At 38.0% G+C, this 17,159-nt stretch overlaps 1 protein-coding gene across 3 annotated transcripts in view; it reads left to right on the top strand.

The window, feature by feature from the left end:
- The window catches only part of SHTN1 (shootin 1), a 120,340-nt gene that overhangs the window by 35,467 nt on the left and 67,714 nt on the right, over positions 1-17,159 (top strand). For all 3 annotated transcript variants that reach the window (XM_086377092.1, XM_086377093.1, XM_086377091.1), the window contains exon 3: positions 4,681-4,741. Coding sequence is in view for 2 of the 3 variants with exons in the window: in XM_086377093.1 (XP_086233219.1) it covers positions 4,681-4,741 (61 nt within the window). In the remaining variant the exon portion in view is untranslated. The remainder of the gene's footprint in view (positions 1-4,680; positions 4,742-17,159) is intronic.

Raw genomic sequence — 17,159 nt, 5'->3', positions numbered from 1 at the left:
TAATATGGTTGCAGAAAATAGAAAGCAACATGAAGACCTCTGATAGAACACAGCTGGTGTGTTGGGAGACCGCTTTGAAGCCGCTGGTGATGACTGTAGAGTTAGTGTGAAAGCATATAGGTGGACTGTAGAAATGCCTTACTTGAATGCAGGGATAAGACTCTGATTGCTGAGTCCTGTTATTAACCAGAGCATGTCTCCCTGGGCCTTAGGAGAGGAGAGCTTGGGCATGGGTGGGCAGATTGGCAGACTGGTGGGGAAGTACAAAGCAAACAGGTGCCACATTCATGAAAACGAGAGGAGCATTCCCGAGTCAGCTGGCCAGCATGCTCCTAAAGCTAGGTGTTACACTATCTGGTGGGGAAAGGATCTCATAAACTTAGCTGAGAATCCAGGAGTCCAGCACTTGGAACTTGAAATACCAAAAGACAATAAATTCGGTTTACACATTAAGTTGGGACTAGAAACTGTATTAGAATTACTCTTTTTTTTTTTTTTTAGCAGAAGTTAAATTCCCACCAGAAAGCTTATTGAAAGGATATTCCTTTTCCTTTAGAAAATGGTCCTGCGTGATCCCTCTTATGGAGGGTCTGAGTCAGGATTTAAGTAAATAGCTTTGCTAGTTTAGCACCGTGTACTCGTTCTGTGTATGCTAGCCAGAATGGGTTTACCCAAATAGACAGAGGTTTTTAAAACTAAAACTTTTAAAAAGTTTCAGTTCTTGATAGACTAATGGCCAAAACTGAACAATAGCTTAATTTTTTTATTTTAAAAATACTTTAAACGCATAGAAAATGGCAGAGAATAATATGACACATATACATGTCACAGAATTAGCTTACTTTTTCAAATTTAAAAGTAAAATTGAAGGTCCCCAGTGTCACCCAACCCTAGACCCTTCCCCTCTCTGGCTTTTAAGAGGCAACTACTCTCATATATTTTATCTGTATCCTTCTGTTCCATGTCTTTATATATATACCATATGTATCAGGAAATATACACATGCAGTGTAAATATGAAGTACTTTTGTGTGTTTAAGGTATCATTTGATATATATATCCTATAACTCCTTTACTCAGCATTATGATTTTTGAGAATCTGGTTTATATATATTGATAGATGTAAAACATTATAAAACATTGATACATAAAACATTAGTTCATTCATCTTTATTTATAGTGCATTATATGGATATACCATAGTGTATTGTTATAAATGCAGAACATGTTTATATAGGTCATCTTGTACACATAGTAATGAGATTCTAGTGATAGAATCTAGAAGTATAATTGCTGAGTCATAGGGTATATGCAATTCCAATATTTTTTCTTGCTGTAAGGCCTGTGGGATCTTATTTCCCTGACCAGGGATCAAACCCATGCCCATTGCATTGGAAGCGTAGAGTCTTAACCACTGAACCACGAGGGAAGTCCTTGCAATTCCAATTTTGCTAGTTTGTTTCTAAAGTAGATACGCCAGTTGACATTTCCACCTGTAGTATGTGAGCGTTTCCGACTCCTGGTACCAGACTTTTTCGGTTTTTGCCAGTCTGTTAGAAGATCTCATTATTTTAATTTGGTTTTTCCAAATTGTCAGTGGCATCATAATTTTTAGCCACTGACATTTGAAAGTAAAAATATCCAAAGGTATGAAATCCCCAAAAACATATCCCAGATATGTTTATCTGACATGGTAGAATTAAAATATAAAGTTGTGTCGTATTATATGTAGTATAATAGTATTCTCACACAACTAAAATTTTAATTATCATTCTAACAGCTAAAATCACTTTTTAAAGTTTTAGACGTTTTTGATGAAAACCTTCCTAAAGTGTGTTATACTTCCTATTTTGTGAAATTCTGTGTTCATAATGAATGTGTCTGATGTTGGGAAAGATTGAAAGTGGGAGGAGAAGGGGATGACAGAGGATGAGATGGTTGGATAGTATCACTGAGTCAGTGGACATGTCTAAACTGGCCCTGAAGGTATTAATGAATTTTTAAAAAACCTAACATTCCACTCATTTTCCAGTGAGTCAGTTTTCACATCAGGTGGCCAAAATATTGGAGCTTCAGTGTCAGCATCAGTCCTTCCAGTGAATATTGGATCTGCAGTGATTTTGGAGCCCAAGAAAAGAAAGTCTGTCATTGTTTCCATGGTTTTCCCATCTATTTGCCATGAAGTGATGGGGCCATATGCCATGATTTTAGTTTTAATTTTAATTTGCTATCCCTTCTTCTATTCAGAATTCTAAGGATACAAGGACAGTTTCTTCTTGAGTGACAGAGGGCATAGGACATTGAGGAGGAGTTTGTCTCCAGGTAGCGACCCCTTCCTATATTCCCCAGGGTTCTGGGTAGTTGAAATGACCCAGTTTCAGGAATCTGTCCTGTGCATGAGTGGGGTTTTTACTCTGCCAGAAAAATACCTGCTTGAGAAGAGGCACAAATATTCTCTTAAAGAATGAATACATTTTAACTCAAGGATGTTAAATTGGTCTGTTACTGAGGAGATAATAAGCAGGAAGGTGACTCATTATCTTAGAAGGTCTGAGAAAATTGGCCAGATACAAATGGTACAAGTATCATGCTGGTGAGTGGTTATAAATACTCTGTGGCCACTAATGCCTTTTTTTCTTCGTATTTTTTTTTCTTTTGAAAAATATGTTTTCTTTTTTTATTGAACTATAGTTGATTTATAATATTATGTTAATTTCATGTACAGAGCAGAGTGATTCCGTTATTCTCTCTATGTGTATTCTTTCCCAGTATAGATTATTACAAGATATTGAATGTAATTCCCAGTTGTGATTGTTGTGGTTTAGTTGCTGAAGTGGTTTGGTTGCTAAGTCATGTCTGAATCTTTGTGACCTTATGGACTGTAGCCTGCCAGGCTTCTCAGTCCATGGGATTTCTCAGGCAAGAATATTGGAGTGGGTTGTCATTTCCTTCTCCAGAGGATTCTTCCTGACGTAGGGATTGAACTCACATCGCCTGTGTCTCCTGCATTGCAGGCAAATTCCTTTACCACTGAGCTATCAGGGAAGCCCATAATTCCCTGTGCTGAACAGTAAATCCTTGTTGTTTATCTATTTTATATATGCTGTGCTGTGCCTAGTTGCTCAGTTGTGTCTGACTCTTTGCAATCCCATGGATTGTAGCCCACCAGACTCCTTTGTCCATGAGGATTTCCCAGGCAAGAATACTGTAGTTGATGCCCTCTAGGGGATCTTCCCAACCCAGGGATTGAACCCATGTCTCCCGCATTGCAGGCAGATTCTTTTCCAGTTGAGCTGCCAGGGAACCCATGATATGTATCTGTCTAATCCCAAACTGCTAATTTACCTCCCTCCCTCTCTTATTTTGGTAACCATAGTTGTTTGTTTTCTATGTCTGTCTGTTTCTATTTTGTAAATAAATCAGTTTTTTGTATTATTTTTTAGATTGTGTGTGTGTTTGTTGAGTAACTTCAGTTGTGTCTGACTCTTTGCGACCTTATGGACTGTAGCTTGCCAGCCTCCTCTGTCCATGGGATTCTCCAGGCAAGAATACTAGAGTGGATTGCCATACCCTCCTCCAGGGGATTTTCCTGACCCAGGGATCAAACATGTGTCTCTTATGTCTCCTGCATTGGCAGGCAGGCTCTTTACCACCAGTGGCACCTGGGAAGCCCAGATTCCACGTATAAGTGATGTATTTCTCTCTGTCTGACTGACTGACTATGGTAGTCTCTAGGTCCGTCCATACTGCTGCAGTGGCACTGTCTCTTTTTTATGGGTGAGTAATATTCCCTTACATCCAGAGGTATGAACCACCCCCCACAAAGAATATCCCATGTTTATCTGACATGGTAGAATTAAAATGTAAAGTGCTATATTCACACGGTCATATATATATCAGTTCAGTCCCTTAGTCGTGTCTGACTCCTTGCAACCCCATGGACTGCAGCACCCAGGCTTCCTGTCCAACACCAACTCCTGGAGCTTGCTCAGACTCACGTCTGTCGAGTTGGTGATGCCATCCAACCGTTTCATCCTCTGTCATCACCTTCTCCTCCTGCCTTCGGTCTTGCCCAGCATCAGGGTCTTTTCCAATGAGTCAGTTCTTTGCATCAGGTGGCCAAAGTTTTGGAACTTCAGCATCAGCATCAGTCCTTCCAATGAATATTCAGGACTGATTTCCTTTAGAATGGACTGGTTTGATCTCCTTGCAGTCCAAGGGAGTCTCAAGAGTCTCCAACACCGCAGTTCAAAAGCATCAATTCTTCAGCGCTGAGTTTTCTTTATGGTCCCACTCACACATCCATACATGACTACTGGAAAAACCATAGCTTTGACTAGACAGACCTTTGTTGGCAAACTAATGTCTTTGCTCTTTGATATGCTGTCTAGGTTTGTCATAGCTTATATGTATATATATATCACATGTCTTCTATATCCATTCATCTGTTGATGGACACTTAAGGTTGCTTCCTTAACTATTGTACGTAGTACTGCTGTGAACACTGGGGTGCATGGATCTTTTTGAATTAGAGTTTTGGTCTTTTCTGGATATATCATTAATGCTTGTTAAAGATTTTTAATTTCTGTTTCTTTTCCTAAAAGTGTTTATAAATTTACCCTCTCTTGTCTTTCCAAACTTATGATACAAACTTAACATTTTTGTTTTCTTTTCATTTCAGTGCGACAAAATTAGGCAAGAACGAGATGAAGCAGTTAAAAAACTGGAGGAATTTCAGAAAAGTATGTAAGCATTTCAGTGGAATTGTTCAAACACATACAGCTGTGCTTTGGGGTTATGTGGGTAGGCATGTACTCTGTGTTTAGTTGCTGATGCAATGGGCAGCCAAGAAAGGAAGAATTGTCTTCCCATTTGCCAAAAAAAATGCTCTGGCATTATTGTGATTTTTAAAGAAATGGATTGAGCATTATCATTTCATAAGTATATTATTTATATGTACATAAAGTACAGTTTGTACTTGTTATGAAAATTTTTACTATGCAGACCAGTTAAAAGAGAGCAAAAATTGTTACTTTGACTCTGATAAAAGCCAACATTAGTGTATTATAGTCTTTCTTTCCTGCTCTTTTATCTGTGAAATATATCAACAAAAAATGCAGTCATGCTTTGCACTCAATCTTGCAGCCTACTCTTTTAAGTAAATAGTATATCATGGTCATCTTTGCATGTTAGTAGAGAAATTTATCAGTTTTTAGTGTTACCCATAATATTCTATCATAAGATAGTACCGTAATTTATTTAAACAGTTTTTTAGTTTATTTCTGGTTTTTAGGAATTATCTGTAACGCCATGATAAGAATTCTAATTCATACATCTTTACAATGGTCTGATTAGTTCCTTAGGTTAATTCATAGAAAGGGAATTCTAGGTTTACAGAACTTACACATTTTAGGAATTTGAATGGTTGAAATAGCTCTTTCACTGAGGAAAGTGATAGTCTCACAAAAGGTATAATTTCTTAATTTTTGCTGTTATTTTTTTATGTGATGTAAATCTGTTATTACTTTATCCCCTGCTGCTGCTGCTGCTGCTAAGTTGCTTCAGTCGTGTCTGACTCTGTGCGACCCCATAGATGGCAGCCCACCAGGCTCTGCCATCCCTGGGATTCTCCAGACAAGAACACTGGAGTGGGTTGCCATTGCCTTCTCCATTGTGTGAAGTGAAAAGTGAAAGTGAAGTCGCTCAGTCGTGTCTGACTTGTAGCGACCCCATGGACTGCAGCCTACCAGGCTCCTCCATCCTTGGGATTTTCTAGGCAAGAGTACTGGAGTGGCTTGCCATTGCCTTCTCCGACTTTATCCCCTAAAATAGAGCAAATCTGATCATGCTCAGAAGGTTCAGGAGGAAATATGTCACAGGAAAGCCAGACTTTAGCCGGGAAAGTGACCCTCCCACTTGGAAGCAAGGCCTCTCCATCCTTCTCAGATGCCACGGTAGTCAGGTTGTTTGATTATATCATAAAGGGTTGACTTGGTAACTACACTAAAAACCATTTCAACATTTATTCTTGCTGGAGGTAAAGCAGCTATAAAAATGCAGCAGGATAGTTAAGTTTCAGTAGCTAGTTTATTTCAGGTGTCTGGCTGTAACAAGGAAAACCGAAAGGGGATATTGTTGATAATAACCTGTCTTTGGTGGCCAGTATGCTATGACTGGCTTACTGTCATAGTATGCCATAGGTAAAAATATTTTTTTATCTGTGAATGTGTGGATGGCAGTTGTTCAGGACTTTCTCCTTCCCTAATAGAGGATTAATGGGAATTTCTTACACTCAAACTGACACTGAGTTACAGCTGAAAGAGTTATACCATTGACATTTTTGAAAGTTAATGTATTTGAATTAGTTGTTGATATTGGGTTGGCCTACTGTGTGCAGTGGGAATAGTTCAAGTTCTTGTGATTGGAGTTATCATAAAATATTTTGGTCCAGGTAGATAGTAGAGATTTTACCTTTTGCATTATGCAAAAATGGAAGCAAATTTCTACCAAATCAACTTACCTTTTTTCCTTTTAAGAAATTTTAAATATTATCTTTTAAAAAACTTTATTTTACACTTTATTTACTTAATTTTTATGTGTCGGAGTATAACTGATTAACAGTTGTGATAGTTTCAGGTGAACAGCAAAGGGACACAACCATATGTGTGTGTGTGTGTGTATATGTGTGTGTGTGTGTCCATTCTCCCCCAACTCCCCTTGTATCCAGGCTGCCACGTAACATTGAACAGAGTTCCACATGCTATACAGTAGGTCCTTATTGATTGTTCATTTAAATATAGCAGTGTGTACATGTCCATCCCAAACTCCCTAACTATCCAACCCCCCACCAGCAAAGCTCCTTGTCTAAGTCTGTGAGGGTCTGTTTTTGTTTTGTAAGTAAGTTCATTTGTATCTTTTTTTTTTTTAGACAAAGAAGGAAAGATATTGTACAACATCCTTATTTTTTTTAATATAAATGTATTTATTTTAATTGGAGGCTAATTACTTTACAATATTGTACTGGTTTTGCCATACATTGACATGAATCCACCACGGGTGTACATGTGTTCCCCATCCTAAACCCCGCTCCTACCTCCCTCACCATCCCATCCCTCTGGGTCATCCCAGTGCACCAGCCCCAAGCATCCTATATCATGCATCAAACCTGGACTGGCGATTTGTTTCACATATGATAATATACATGTTTCAATGCCATTCCCCCAAATCATCCCACCCTCGCCCTCTCCCACAGAGTCCAAAAGACTGTTCTGTACATCTGTGTCTCTTTTGCTATCTCGCCTACAGGGTTATCATTACCATCTTTCTAAATTCCATATATATGCATTATACTGTATTGGTGTTTTTCTTTCTGGCTTACTTCACTCTGTATAATCGGCTCCAGTTTCATCCACCTCATTAGAACTGATTCAAATGTATTCTTTTTAATGACTGAGTAATACTCCATGTGTATATGTACCACAGATTTCTTATCCATTCATCTACTGAAGGACATCTAGGTTGCTTCCATGTCCTGGCTATTATAAACAGTGCTGTGATGAACATTGGGGTACATGTGTCTCTTTCAATTCTGGTTTCCTCAGTGTGTATGCCCAATAGTGGGATTGCTGGGTCGTATGGCAGTTCTATTTCCAGTTTTTTAAGGAATCTCCTTACTAGTATTAGTAAGTACTAGTTTGCATTCCCACCAACAGTGTAAGAGGATTTCCTTTTCTCCACACCCTCTCCAGCATTTATTGCTTGTAGACTTTTGGATAGCAGCCATTCTGACCAGCGTGAGAAGGTACCTCATTGTGGTTTTGATTTGCGTTTCTCTGATAATGAGTGATGTTGAGCATCTTTTCATGTGTTTGTTAGCCATCTGTGTATCTTCTTTGGAGAAATGTCTATTTAGTACTTTGGCCCATTTTTTGATTGGGTTGTTTATTTTTCTGGAATTGAGCTGCAGGAGCTGCTTGTATATTTTTGAGATTAATTCTTTGTCAGTTGCTTTGTTTGCTGTTATTTTCTCCCATTCTAAAGGCTGTCTTTTCACCTTGCTTAGAGTTTGCTTGGTTGTGCAAAAGCTTTTAAGTTTAATTAGGTCCCATTTGTTTATTTTTGCTTTTATTTCCATTATTCTGGGATGGGCGTCATAGAGAATCCTGCTGTGATTTATGTCAGAGAGTGTTTTGCTTATGTTTTCCTCTAGGAGTTTTATAGTTTCTGGTCTTACATTTAGATCTTTAATCTGTTTTGAGTTTATTTTTGTGTATGGTGTTAGAAAGTGTTCTAGTTTCATTCTTTTACAAGTGGTTGACCAGTTTTCCCAGCACCACTTGTTAAAGACATTGTCTTTTCTCCACTGTATATTCTTGCCCTCTTTGTCAAAGATAAGGTGTCTATAGGTGTGTGGATTTATCTCTGGGCTTTCTATTTTGTTCCATTGATCTATATTTCTGTCTTTGTGCCAGTATCATACTGTCTTGTTAACTGTGGCTTTGTAGTAGAGTCTGAAGTCAGGCAGGTTGATTCCTCCAGTTCCATTCTTCTTTCTCAAGATTGCTTTGGCTATTTGAGGTTTTTTTGTATTTTCATACAAATTGTGAAATTATTTGTCCTAGCTCTGTGAAAAATACCCTTGGTAGCTTGATAGGGATTGCATTGAATCTATAGATTGCTTTGGGTAATATACTCATTTTCACTATATTTATTCTTCCAATCCATGAACATGGTATATTTCTCCATCTGTTAGAGTCCTTTTTGATTTCTTTCACCAGTGTTTTATAGTTTTCTATATATAGGTCTTTTGTTTCTTTAGGTAGATATATTCCTAAGTATTTTATTCTTTTTATTGCAATGGTGAATGGAATTGTTTCCTTAATTTCTCTTTCTGTCTTCTCATTATTAGGTATAGGAATGCAAGGGATTTCTATGTGTTCATTTTATATCCTGCAACTTTACTATATTCATTGATTAGCTCTAGTAATTTTCTGATGGAGTCTTTAGGGTTTTCATGATCCTCTATGTAGAGGATCATGTCATCTGCAAACAGTGAGACTTTTACTTCTTTTCCAGTCTGGATTCCTTTTATTTCTTTTTCTGCTCTGATTGCTGTGGCTAAAACTTCCAAAACTATGTTGAATAGTAGTGGTGAGTGGGCACCCTTGTCGTGTTCCTGACTTTAGAGGAAATGCTTTCAATTTTTCACCATTGAGGATAATGTTTGCTGTGGGTTTGTCATATATAGCTTTTATTATGTTGAGGTATGTTCCTTCTATTCCTGCTTTCTGGAGAGTTTTTATCATAAATGGATGTTGAATTTTGTCAAAAGCTTTCTCTGCATCTATTGAGATAATCATATGGATTTTATTTTTCAATTTGTTAATGTGGTGTATTACGTTGATTGATTTGCAGACATTGAAGAATCCTTGCATCCCTGGGATAAAGCCCACTTGGTCATGATGCATGATCTTTTTAATGTGTTGTTGGATTCTGTTTGCTAGAATTTTGTTAAGGATTTTTGCATCTATGTTCATCAGATATTGGCCTGTAGTTTTCTTTTTTGGTGGCATCTTTGTCAGGTTTTGGTATTAGGGTGATGGTGGCCTCATAGAATGAGTTTGGAAATTTACCTTCCTCTGCAATTTTCTGGAAGAGTTTGAGTAGGATAGGTGTTAGCTCTTCTCTAAATTTTTGGTAGAATTTAGCTGTGAAGCCATCTGGTCCCAGGCTTTTGTTTGCTGGAAGATTTCTGATTACAGTTTCAATTTCCATGCTTGTGATGGGTCTGTTAAGATTTTCTGTTTTTTCCTGGTTCAGTTTTGGAAAGTTGTACTTTTCTAAGAATTTGTCCATTTCTTCCAAGTTGTCCATTTTATTGGCATATAGTTGCTGATAGTAGTCTCTTATGATCCTTTGTATTTCTGTGTTGTCTGTTGTGATCTCTCCATTTTCATTTCTAATTTTATGGATTTGATTTTTCTCCCTTTGTTTCTTGATGAGTCTGGCTAATGGTTTGTCAATTTTATTTATCTTCTCAAAGAACTAGCTTTTGGCTTTGTTGATTTTTGCTATGGTCTCTTTTGTTTCTTTTGCATTTATTTCTGCCCTAATTTTTAAGATTTCTTTCCTTCTGCTAACCCTGGGGTTCTTCATTTCTTCCTTTTCTAGTTGCTTTAGGTGTAGAGTTAGGTTATTTATTTGACTTTTTTCTTGTTTCTTGAGGTATGCCTGTATTGCTATGAACTTTCCCCTTAGCACTGCTTTTACAGTGTCCCACAGGTTTTGGGTTGTTGCGTTTTCATTTTCATTCATTTCTATGCATTTTTTGATTTCTTGTGTGATTTGTTGGTTATTCAGCAGCGTGTTGTTCAGCCTCCATATGTTGGAATTTTTAATAGTTTTTCTCCTGTAATTGAGATCTAATCTTACTGCAGTGTGGTCAGAAAAGATGCTTGGAATGATTTCAATTTTTTTGAATTAAAAAAAAATCCACAGTCCAGGATGTGATCTATCCTGGAGAAGGTTCCGTGTGTGCTTGAGAAAAAGGTGAAATTCATTATTTTGGGGTGAAATGTCCTATAGATATCAATTAGGTCTAACTGGTCTGTTGTGTCATTTACAGTTTGTGTTTCCATGTTAATTTTCTGTTTAGTTGATCTATCCATAGGTGTGAGTGGGGTATTAAAATCTCCCACTATTATTCTGTTATTGTTAATTTCCCCTTTCATACTTGTTAGCATTTGTCTTACATATTGTGGTGCTCCTATGTTGGGTGCATATATATTTATAATTGTTATATTTTCTTCTTGGGTTGATCCTTTGATTATTATGTAGTGTCCTTCTTTGTTTCTTTTCACAGCCTTTGTTTTAAAGTCTATTTTGTCTGATATGAGTATTGCTACTCCTGCTTTCTTTTGGTCTCTATCTGTGTGGAATATCTTTTTCCAGCCCTTCACTTTCAGTCTGTATGTGTCCCTTGTTTCTAGATGGGTCTCTTGTAGACAGCATATTTAGGGGTCTTGTTTCGTATCCATTCAACTAGTCTTTGTCTTTTGGTTGGGGCATTCAACCCATTTACATTTAAGGTAATTATTGATAAGTATGATCCCATTGCCATTTACTTTATTGTTTTGGGTTTGAGTTTATACACCCTTTCTGTGTTTCCTGTCTAGAGAAGATCCTTTAGCATTGGTTAGAGAGCTGGTTTGGTGGTGCTAAATTCTCTCAGCTTTTGCTTGTCTGTAAAGCTTTTGATTTCTCCTTCATATTTGAATGAGATCCTTGCTGGGTACAGTAATCTGGGCTGTAGGTTATTTTCTTTCATCACTTTAAGTATGTCCTGCCATTTCTTCCTGGCCTGAAGAGTTTCTATTGAAAGATCAGCTGTTATCCTTATGGGAATCCCCTTGTGTGTTATTTGTTGTTTTTCCCTTGCTTCTTTTAATATTTGTTCTTTGTGTTTGATCTTTGTTAATTTGATTAACATGTGTCTTGGGATGTTTCACCTTGGGTTTATCCTGTTTGGGACTCTCTGGGTTTCTTGGACTTGGGTGATTATTTCCTTCCCCATTTTAGGGAAGTTTTCAAGTATTTTCTCATGGTCTTTCTTTTTGTCTTCTTCTGGGACTCCTATGATTCAAATGTTGTGGCTTTTAACATTGTCCCAGAGGTCTCTGATATTGTCTTCATTTCTTTTAATTTGTTTTTCTTTTTTCCTCTCTGTTTCATTTATTTCTACCATTCTATCTTCTACCTCACTTATCCTATCTTCTGCCTCCGTTATTCTACTGTTGGTTCCCTCCGGAGTGTTTTTGATCTCATTTATTGCATTATTCATTATATATTGACTCTTTTTTATTTCTTCTAGGTCCTTGTTAAACATTTCTTGCATCTTCTCAATCCTTGTCTCCAGGCTATTTATCTGTAACTCCATTTTGTTTTCAAGATTTTAGATCATTTTCACTATCATTATTCAGAATTCTTTATCAGGTAGATTCCCTATCTCTTCCTCTTTTGTTTGGTTTGGTGGGCATTTATCCTGTGGGTATTTCTCTGCCTTTTCATCTTGTTTATATTGCTGTGTTTGGGGTGGCCTTTCCGTATTCTGGCAGTTTGTGGTTCCTCTTTATTGTGGACGTTTCCTCGCTGTGGGTGGGGTTGGACAGGTGGCTTGTCAAGGTTTCCTGGTTAGGGAAGCTTATGTAAGTGTTCTGGTGGGTGGAGCTGGATTTCTTCTCTCTGGAGTGCCATGAAGTGTCCAGTAATGAATTATGAGATGTCAGTGGGTTTGGAGTAACTTTGGGCAGCCTGTATATTGAAGCTCAGGGCTGTGTTCCTGTGTTGCTGGAGAATTTGCATGGTATGTCTTGCTCTGGAACTTGTTGGCCCTTGGATGGTGCTTGGTTTCAGTGTAGGTGTAGAGGCGTTTGATGAGCTCCTACCGATTAATGTTCCCTGGAGTCAGGAGTTCTTTGGTGTTCTCAGGGTTTGGACTTAAGCCTCCTGACTCTGGTTTTCAGTCTTATTCTTACAGTAGCCTCGAGACTTCTCCATCTCCTTTCGAAGACAATGGGCTGCTTTTCTGGGTGCCTGATGTCCTCTGCCAGCATTCAGAAGTTGTTTTGTGGAACTTACTCAGTGTTCAAATGTTCTTTTGATGGATTTGTCGGGGAGAAAGTGGTCTCCCTGTCCTATTCCTCTGCCGTCTTAGGATTGCCCCTATAACATCCTTATATGTAGAATCTAAAAAGAAAATAATTACCTTTAGAGTAACATGTAAACTTTGCTTTCATCTACCATTTCTCTTTTCCCTTTCTCTTCCTCTAAATATCTTTGATAGTTTAAAAAATTTGCATTTCTCTTTATGAACAACTCAGAGCCTGAAAGAATTCACCTTTATTATTGTATTCATTGAGTTTTTACCTTTACTGCATCAGCCTAGTTTACATTTGGATGGCAGGAAGACAGAGTATTGACTCTTCACTCAGTCTGAAAAGAACAGAAAATGAAAACTAAGAAAACTTTATCTGTTAAAAAACTGTGCCTGAGATAAACGGTTCATGACTTTAGAACAGAGGGTGGCAATTCAGATTTGGAAGGGAATGAGGCAGTTTTCACCAGTGAGAAACACCATTTGCTGTGAATCCCTGTATGCCCCGAGCAATTAATTTCTGCACTAGTAAAAGTGAAATAAATGACCGTACCTTGTAGGCTGTTTGAGGATTAAATGAGATAACCCATGTAAAAAGTGCTGAACACAGGGCTTGGCACTACACTCTGTAAACACTAGTTGTTGCTACTACCATCATCTCATTTACTGTGCCATCCAGGGCTTGACTGCCCTTCAGTACTGAGTTCATATCATTTACCCTCCATGAATAAGTTTCGGGACACAGTCTCCACATTTGGACAGCACCAGGGGAAGTTTTCATTTGGTACAAAATTGAAATCTGCCTCCCTGTAATGCTTCCCTACTAGTTCTAGTTCTCTTAGTGTAGGAAGAACAGCCAAATGAGTGTGAGAAAAAGCTTTGTTAGACTGTCGGGGTCAACTCTTCCTAGCCTGGCATACTTTTCCTAGCTGGTTTTGCCCATATTTCCCTGTGATTCTTGGCTCTCTACCAGCTCTTCCCGAGTCTATCTCTTGTCTTTCTGGACAAAGTACACCACTGCTGAGCAAAGCCATGTTCCCTGGAAAGACAGATGGAAGTAAAGGTGAAGTTCCTTCATGTCTTTTAGGCCACTCAGCATTAGATCCTTTGCTCTCTTTTAGGGCCTACCAATTTTCCTGCATACCTGCTAGCTTTCATGATTGTTTTCTCACTACATGAAAACCTTTCTAAGTAATCCAATACTGCAGGAGAATTTATAGTATGTTTGCCATGTATACATTAGAGATATCCTGCCTCTAAAGATTGCTGAGAATGGGCTGAATGGAGAGGAATTTTGCTCAGGAAGCAGCACCCTGGGTGGGATGGCACTTTTTAAATATGAGCAATTAGAAAAGAACATAGACAATTGGAGTCCTCTAGACATAGCTTTGGCTGGCCTTTACCAGTTAGAACTCTGTAATCTGGGATATGTTCCTTAACTTCTCCAGGCCTCGGTGTTCTCAAATACAAGAACTGCTCTGGTAATGCCTACCTCGTAAGATTGTTGTGAGGATCTTTGAGCAGACACATGTGAAGGGCTCAGCACACAATAGACACATTGTTGGCCCGATAAACGGTGATAGTGGTTGTTTCCTAAGCCATTCTGTGCTACGGGGAACATTCCTCTGAGAGGGGTGTTCACATGTGAACCTAGGCCTGAGATGGTTTCAGTCATCAGACACACACGGACATGAATACCTACTTTTGTACGTAGCATTGTGCTGGGTGTAAGAGAGTCAGCCATGAATGAAGAATTTTTCTGCCCTGATGCTCACTCAGTGGAAGACAAAGCAAATTAAAAGAACCCCAGTGCCCCTACAGTGTGATACATTCTATGATGGCAAGTGTATGAGCATGTTTTGGGGTCATAGAACAGGAGAGACAGACTTTGCTAATTCGACTAGACTGATAGAAGCAGCAGTTGATACTCTTTCAGGTTATACTTCTGAATTCTGAGAGTCATTAAGAAAAACGTTTATTATGGAAAGTGTCAAGCTTGTACAAAAGTAAAAAGTATATAATGAACCGTCCCCACCATGCACCTACCACACAGCTTCAAAAGTTGTCAGTTTGTGTCCAGTCTTGTCTTCTTCTGTACATTCATACACCTATTCTTACTGACCTCAGATTATTTTGAAACTAATTCCAGTCATCATATCATTTGATCTGTAAATATTTCAGTATGTATTTCTAAAATACTAGGATTTTTAAAAAACACAGCTGCAGTAGGGTCATTTTATTTAAAGTTCATCTTTTTTCTTTTTTAACCCTTTTTGTCATCCAAATTATAGGTGTTTTAGGTATAGCACTGGGTCATGGATTGTGGATATTATGAGGAAAGCCTGAATTTAGGGCTATAGGCAAATCATTATATGGACAGTTAAAGTTTTAAAAAAATTTTATCATTTGAAAGTAAATAAATTTATATATTAAAAAAAAATTTCTGGGACTTCCCTGGCATCCATTGGTTAAGACTCCATACTTCCACTGCAGGGGGCACTGGTTGGATCCCTGGTTGAGGGACTAGGATCCCACGTGCCACACAGTGCCACACAAAAAATAATTTGTTTCATGTCAGGTGACCTGACTTTTGGTTTTGGAAATTGGATCATCCTTTGTAAAGATACAAATGCCCTTTGAAATATGCTCCTCTCTTTTGGATCTAGAAAGTTTGTAAGTAGGTTTCTCTGGTGTCAGCTTAGCATTGGGATAATTTTTTAAATTGAAAATTAAAGCACAATTTAAGTTTTCCACTGTTCCCTCTTATAAGAAGAAATAAAAACCTACCTGATGGAGTATACTGGATCAGAACTGGAGAAAATGTGGACTAGCTTTGCCCAGCTAAGTTTATCAAGTTAAATTACAGGGCAACTTTTTACAAAATGTTTAGAAAATAAGTATTGTTGTTGTTTTCCTCTCTCTCTTTACTGGGGCTAAACGTTTCTAGTGTGGGGCTAAACCTTTCTAGTGTGAAATGATTTTTCTTACTCTTCTATGAGCAAGAATATTATTGAATAAAAAGTCAAATTCCTATGAAAAATGCAGAGTGTTTATGTTTTTGTTATGATAGAAATACCAGATTGTGGTAGAAGGTGTCAAGTAGTTAAGGCTAAAAATTTGAAGTAATATTTGATGTTGTAAAAATTGTGTGGGTGTCTTTTCTCTTTCCTTCACAGTTTTGAAGAACCTACCTTGTAAACATAGTGATAAAATGCCAGGAATATTAGGACTTTAAGGAAATAATAGAGCCTATTATTTAAACTACAATATAAAAGGCAATTATATTGATGAAGAGCTACATGGTCTTTGTGTGTGTGAATAAACTTGGCCTGTGTTCAGCTTCTATTTGTTCTTCTGGCATAAACACATATTGTGTGTGATTCCAGTTTAATGGGGACCCGTTTGTATGCCAAGCAGCTGCATTTTAGGACCTATTGCGTGATTTCATAGCTCTCTGAAAATTGGTTCTATTCAGAACAAGAGATAGAAGAGGAGAAGGGGGGGTGCTGTGGGGGGGGGGTGGGGGAGAGCTTCAACACACAATCATTTCTTTTCAATTGGAGCCAGAAAGGTTGATGACAACATGACCATTGTGTTATAATGATAAGACCGCTACGGCATCTGTACCTCTCATCAAGGCTTTCACACAGCAGCAGATACAGTTTAATTCACTGCTCTGTCAGCAGTGCCGATACCATTATGCCGTCTGTCTCCACAGTTATAATCACTGTCCTCTGAGAAATGCAGTTGAAATGATCTTGAGCAGTCAAAGAAACTCTCAATTAAGGCTGCCACTTCCAATGTGTCAGATTGTGTCTTATGCACTTGGTACAATTTTCACTTCCAATCCTGTTTATTTACAATGTCTACCAGTAATTACGCTTAACGTGTCATTTAGTGAGGGGGGCCCCTGCCAAGCCGATTGTTGGGTGCTGCTGTACCATTGAGGGGGAGTTTCTCGAAGTCAATGCCATCAGCAGCTTTTAGGCCCTGATGGGATGCAGTAGTAATGTTGATAATGCAAGTATCGTGCTCATCAAGTCATAATTAGATGCCACTCAAATGTGCCACTTGTAATAACAGTGTTGATTCATGTTTTTCTCGGTGACTGCAACTACTAATTAGTTAAGTGGTTTTTGGTTGGCCTGCATTTGCTGCGGATCATTATTACTCCTGAAAAAATGTCAAGGTTAGAGATGTTTCTGGCCATTTAGTGCTGCTTTATGAATTTGAATATTAACATAATAAGAACTTTGGATGGACTTAGGAAGTAATACATTTTTGTATTTAATTTGGAGAGAAATTTTTTCCCCTGAGTTTAATCATAATTGCAGGTTAATTAAGCTTAAATGAAGCAAAAGTAATCTGTCTTTGTGTTATGTGAGCCCAGTGCTTTTTCCCTAACTTTGTTGGGTTTCACGTTTCTGTGCCCTTAATTTTTCTTTTTTTTTGTAAGCCAAACAAATATCAATAAATATACATGTCTACAGTTAAGTTTGAGGTTCTGA

This window comes from Bos grunniens, chromosome 26 (assembly GCF_055505025.1).
Source record: "Bos grunniens cultivar Pamir isolate PY7600 chromosome 26, Bosgru_T2T1.0, whole genome shotgun sequence".
NCBI classification, from domain to species: domain Eukaryota; kingdom Metazoa; phylum Chordata; class Mammalia; order Artiodactyla; family Bovidae; genus Bos; species Bos grunniens.
This window is presented reverse-complemented; position numbering and strand designations above follow the sequence as displayed.